Below are 5,433 nucleotides of genomic sequence, written 5' to 3'. Positions count from 1 at the left end.
TTCTTAGATTCTGTATTTGTCTATTTGGCATCCAGGCACCTGGAGGCTTCATCAAGTTTACATTTTCCTTTGCTGATGTTTCAACTCATCCTACAAAACTATGTTCCATGTAGATCTGGCCTATCTTGAGGCTACTGTTTCTGCATTCACCCTCCCACGGTCACATTTCTTGGCCAACAGAACCACAGAAACTGATCTGCCATGAGTTAACATTTAGTCCAAATCATTTTTCCACTTTGACTGTGCTTCAAATGGGGTTGGCCTGGTGATACTGAAGACAATCAATGCACCTATAAATTCCAGACAACAGGTTCTTGTCATTTCCCCAATCTTTCCTCATTGCAATGTTCCACAGCTGCAGGTGCGCCAAGGCCTCTGAGTCCCAGTGGAGCTCCTTCAGTGCACAATTCACACAATGGTGAACTGGCTTGGAGATGCCAGGAGGAGTTCTGGTGCACACAGTGTGTGATGATGATGGTCTTGCCTGTGCCCAGGTCACCCATACCAGCAGCTGGTACAGACTGACACACTGTGCTGGTCACAGTTCAGGGCTGGAGAGAGACTCCAGGAGTGCAAGTATGCTCTCGTTTTAAGTTCTTCGTTTTGATTCTCTTCATTGGCTGGATTTCATTGCAACATAGTTTTCAAGAAGGTAGAAGAGAACTATGTTCCCTATATTCTTTGATAAGAATGTCTGCCTGTTTCCTTTATAGTCAAACATCATCTCAGTTTGGCAAAATATGTGTTAGTAAAACTTTTCTCAGAATGCTGAATGCATTGATCCACTTTGTCTGGCATTGGGCACAGTGGTGGAGAAGGCAGAGGCCCTGATGGGTAATTTAGGCTCTATTCTCTGTTCCAAGATCCCACTGAACGTCTCTGTTCCAAGATCCCACTGAACATCTTAGGCATGAATTCAGAACACCCAGTCAAGGGTGTATCCCACTCCACTGAGCTTCGTCTCAGTCCCTTAGCTCATCTTAGATGAGTGGGAAATGCCAAACCCTGGTGCTCCTTCCTCTTGTTGATGTAAACTCTCATTGTCTAAAAGAGTTTCTACTTATACTTTGGCTGCTTTCCTTCAAATCTTAGTTAGAGAGGATTTTCCACATTTTGTCAACTTACCTTCTTTATTCAGAACTGCTTGTAGAAAAATCAAGTAACCATTCTTGTGAGTTCTTTAAAGGTGGTAGCTGACCAATTAGAAAATCCGCAATCCTTCCAAGAAAATAGTGTGAAGGTAGCTCAAGAAGATCCAGAGAATTCCTGGAGTTTTTGTTTTGAGGAAATGAGTTTTGCCTTCTTATTCATTCCCACTGTGGAAATTCTGAGTTTCATCAAGGATAATCTTTTGTAAGTTATCATTGTTTTCTAGACATATGCTAGGAGATTTTCACTGTCATCATTAAGAATAAAAGTGTTGCAATTTTTCTCACTTCAAGCATGGAAGAAAATTTATTCAGGAACTACAGACAGAGTAATACTGTGCACAGACTAGTTAACAAATTAATTTTCCTAATATCCCACAAACAATATCTGAGAAGTGAAGATAGGCTAAATCCAATTTTCCAACATCTCAAGTTGCTTAACTTGCAAAGTTTTCAAAGACTATTTTCACAGAATTAGAGAATGTTATCAAATATATAATGAAAAATATCTCAGTAGCCCAGTCCATCTTCCATCAGGTGAGCATTCGACAATATTTAAACATCTTTTTATCATTCTTCTGAAAGCAATCTATACTGATGATCTGGGAGACACTGGCAAAGGCAAACTGGTCTCTCACAGACTCAAGTCTCTTTAAGGCTTTAAAAAGGGCTTTCAGCAAGTCTTTCCTTGTTTGAGTGCTTGTAAAATAGTAGGATTCAGGGTAAATTACTTGCAACCTTAAATCATACTGGCAGCTTGTCTTGCCTTCAGGGCTCAAGTAGAAGATCTTTGTCATGACACACACTTTTTTTGTGTAACCACCAATTTGTCCCAGTTTCTGCTTTAAGGTTAGGGCAGTTTGTGTAGAATAGCCTTTAAACTCCTCATCCTGTACCATGTGGAAGGTGTATAGGACTGGAGGATTGTCCTGAGAAATCAGAAGAGCATCACAGAGGACTTTGTTGTTCTCTTGCAAGCCCAGATCCAAAGACCAGCTCCTAGAGAAAATTAGTGAGCCCTTACTGACAGAGCCCATTTCTTCACATATTAATTGCTGAAGTCCTTCATGTTGTAAGAACAGTTTTCTGCAAAGGTTTTCTGGAGTGTATGTTATCCTTCCTGATAGGCCTAAATAAGGAAATAATGATAATAAATTATAAAACAGTAGGAACTTCCTGTTTAAGCCATGGCAAAGTAGCTTGTAAAAGACCATCAAAAACACTGTAAACGTTGTATAAAATATATCAAACAATAATTTAAAGAACTAGAAAGCGCAAATAAAAGCAGGAATTGAAGTGCCACAGTCTTTAATAGATGTGAAACACAGGAAGTAGCTTCACATTCACTCCTGCTTTTTCCCTAAGTAGATTTTCCATATTATAGCATGGGTAAACAAAGTCCAAGGGGAAATCAGTCTTATTATTTCTGAGGAAAAGAAGTAAGAAGAGCTGCAATATGAGAAGTAAAATCTCAGAGAAAATGAAACTGCAGAGAAGCCAAAGTCTACGCACTAATTTCCCTGAACTCATTGGCTAATACAGGTGAGATGCTGGAAACACAGAAGAAAATATCAACTGGGAGACTAAAGAGCTGAATGTAAGTTTCTTCAGCCTCATGATGCTCAGGAACCACAGACAAAAATTCCAGTCCCAAAAGAATGGAGGGATCTTGATAAACACCAGAGACATTACGGCACTAGAAAAGCCATGATCTGGTAGTAAGGGCAAAATTAAAAACTATTATACCTAGAAAAGCATTTAAAAAATCTTCAAAGGAATAAAAGCAATGGGTGGTACTCTGTCGACCTGCCAGAAGTAAATATAGCCGTTTTTGGAGAAATGTAATATCTATCAAAGTCTCTACAATTTGTAATCCATGATACAATGAAAAATTGAGAGACAATAAAAATCAGAATGAATTACTAGAAAACAGGAGAAAAACCAGATCAGAGAAAAAGACTGAGAAGTGCTTCAGATATTGTCATTATCAAAAAGGGACTTTAAAATAACTGTAATATATTTAAAAACAAAAAAAAATAAAAAGATGAAAAGATGAAGATGTCCTTATTCTCTTACAGGCTTAGAAAAACTAAAATTGATGGATAAAAATTGTGTGGACATTCCTTAACTGAAAAACACAGTATGTGGTATTAAGAACTTGTTTGATAATGTTTAACAGCAGACAGAGCATAGCAGAAAACAGGACTAATCAATAGGAAGACAGGATGGTAGCAAAAGTCCGAACTCAAACTCAATGAAAAAAAAAAAAAAAGGTAAAAACAGAAGATAAGAGACATGTCAGAAACTGTCAAAATTCTAGAAAATTTATAATATGAGTCCCACAAAGGGAAAGGAGAGAAAACTAAGACAAGCAATATTTGAAGAGATAAACAATTATAGTTTTTTCAAAGTTGATTAAAGATATCACTCACAAATGCAAGAGTATACCAATCCTTCTCAAACTCTTCCAAAAAATTGAAGAGGAGGAAATACTTCCAAACTCATTTTGTGAGGTTAACGTTACCCTGATCACGAAGTCAGGCAAGGACACCACATAAAAAAGAAAATTACAGGCCGATATCACTGATGAAACTAGATGCAAAAATTCTCAACAAAATACTAGCAAACCAAATACAACAGCACATTAAAAGGATCATTCAGGATCCCGGAGCAAGGTGGCCGAATAGGAGCAGCTCCAGCCTCCAGCCCCCAGCGCAAGTGACACAGAGGACAGGTGATTTCTGCATTTTCAACAGAGGTACCAGGTTCATCTCACTGGGGAGTGCCGGACAATCGGTAGTGGTCAGCTGGTGCAGCCCGACCAGTGAGAGCTGAAGTAGGGCGAGCCATTGCCTCACCTGGGAAGCACAAGGGGGAAGAGAATCTCTTTTTCTAGCCAAGGGAAACTGAGACACACAACACCTGGAAAATCAGGTAACTCCCACCCTAATACTGCACTTTACCAAGGGTCTTAGCAAACGGCACACCAGGAGATTATATCCCACACCTGGATGGGCGGGTCCTATGCCCACAGATCCTCCCTCGTTGCTAGCACAGCAGCCTGAGATCTAACTGCAAGGCAGCAGCAAGGCTCGGGGAGGGGCAACCACCATTGCTGAGGCTTAAGTAGGTAAACAAAGCTGCCAGGAAGCTCAAACTGGGTGGAGCCCACCGCAGCTCAAGGGGGCCTGCCTGTCTCTGTAGACTCCATCTCTGGGGACAGGGCATAGTTAAACAAACAGCAGCAGAAACCTCAGCAGAGGTAAATGACCCTGTCTGACAGCTTTGAGGAGAGCAGTGGATCTTCCAGCATGGAGGATGAGATCTGAGAACCGACAGACTGCCTGCTCAAGTGGGTCCCTGACCCCTGAGTAGCCTAACTGGGAGACATCCCCCACTAGGCGCAGACAGACACCTCACACCTCACATGGCAGGGTACATCCCTGAGACAAAGCTTCCAGAGCAAGAATCAGACAGCAACACTCACTGTTCAGCAATATTCTATCTTCTGCAGCCTCTGCTGCTGATAACCAGACAAACAGAGTCTGGAGTTGACCTCAGGCAATCTCCAACAGACCTACAGCTGAGGGTCGTGACAGTTAGAAGGAAAACTAACAAACAGAAAGGACACCCACACCAAAACCCCATCAGTTCATCACTGTCATCAAAGACCAAAAGTAGATAAAACCACAAAGATGGGAAAAAAGCAGTGCAGAAAAGCTGGAAATTCAAAAAATCAGAGCACATCTCCCCCTCCAAAGGAATGCAGCTCATCGCCAGCAATGGATCAAAGCTGGATGGAGAATGACTTTGACGAGTTGAGAGAAGAAGGCTTCGGTCGATCAAACTTCTCAGAGCTAAAGGAGGAACTATGTAACCAGTGCAAAGAAACTAAAAATCTTGAAAAAAGAATGGAAGAACGGATAACTAGAATAATCAATGCAGAGAAGACCATAAACGAACTGACAGAGATAAAAAACCATGACACGAGAAATACATGACAAATGCACAAGCTTCAGTAACCGACTCGATCAACTGGAAGAAAGAGTATCAATGATTGAAGATCAAGTGAACGAATGAAGTCAGAAGAGAAGTCTAGAGAAAAAAGAGGAAAAAGAAAAGAACAAAGCCTCCAAGAAATATGGGATTATGTGAAAAGACCAAATCTATGTCTGATTGGGGTGCCTGAAAGTGAGGGGGAAAATGGAACCAAGTTGCAAAACACTCTTCAGGATATCATCCAGGAGAACTTCCCCAACCTAGTAAGGCAGGCCAACATTCAAAT

General features: G+C 40.8%; 1 protein-coding gene across 2 annotated transcripts in view; it reads right to left on the bottom strand.

Annotated features, from left to right (window-relative positions):
* Positions 1 to 1,436: 1,436 nt before the first annotated feature.
* SLFN12 (schlafen family member 12) overlaps positions 1,437 to 5,433 on the bottom strand; it is a 29,533-nt gene continuing 25,536 nt past the window's right edge. For both annotated transcript variants that reach the window (XM_011999422.1, XM_011999423.1), the window contains exon 4: positions 1,437 to 2,277. In XM_011999422.1, coding sequence (XP_011854812.1) covers positions 1,682 to 2,277 — 596 coding nt within the window. In that variant the 3' untranslated portion in view covers positions 1,437 to 1,681. The remainder of the gene's footprint in view (positions 2,278 to 5,433) is intronic.

The sequence above is a fragment of the Mandrillus leucophaeus genome, unplaced genomic scaffold (assembly GCF_000951045.1).
Source record: "Mandrillus leucophaeus isolate KB7577 unplaced genomic scaffold, Mleu.le_1.0 Scaffold590, whole genome shotgun sequence".
NCBI lineage: Eukaryota > Metazoa > Chordata > Mammalia > Primates > Cercopithecidae > Mandrillus > Mandrillus leucophaeus.
This window is presented reverse-complemented; position numbering and strand designations above follow the sequence as displayed.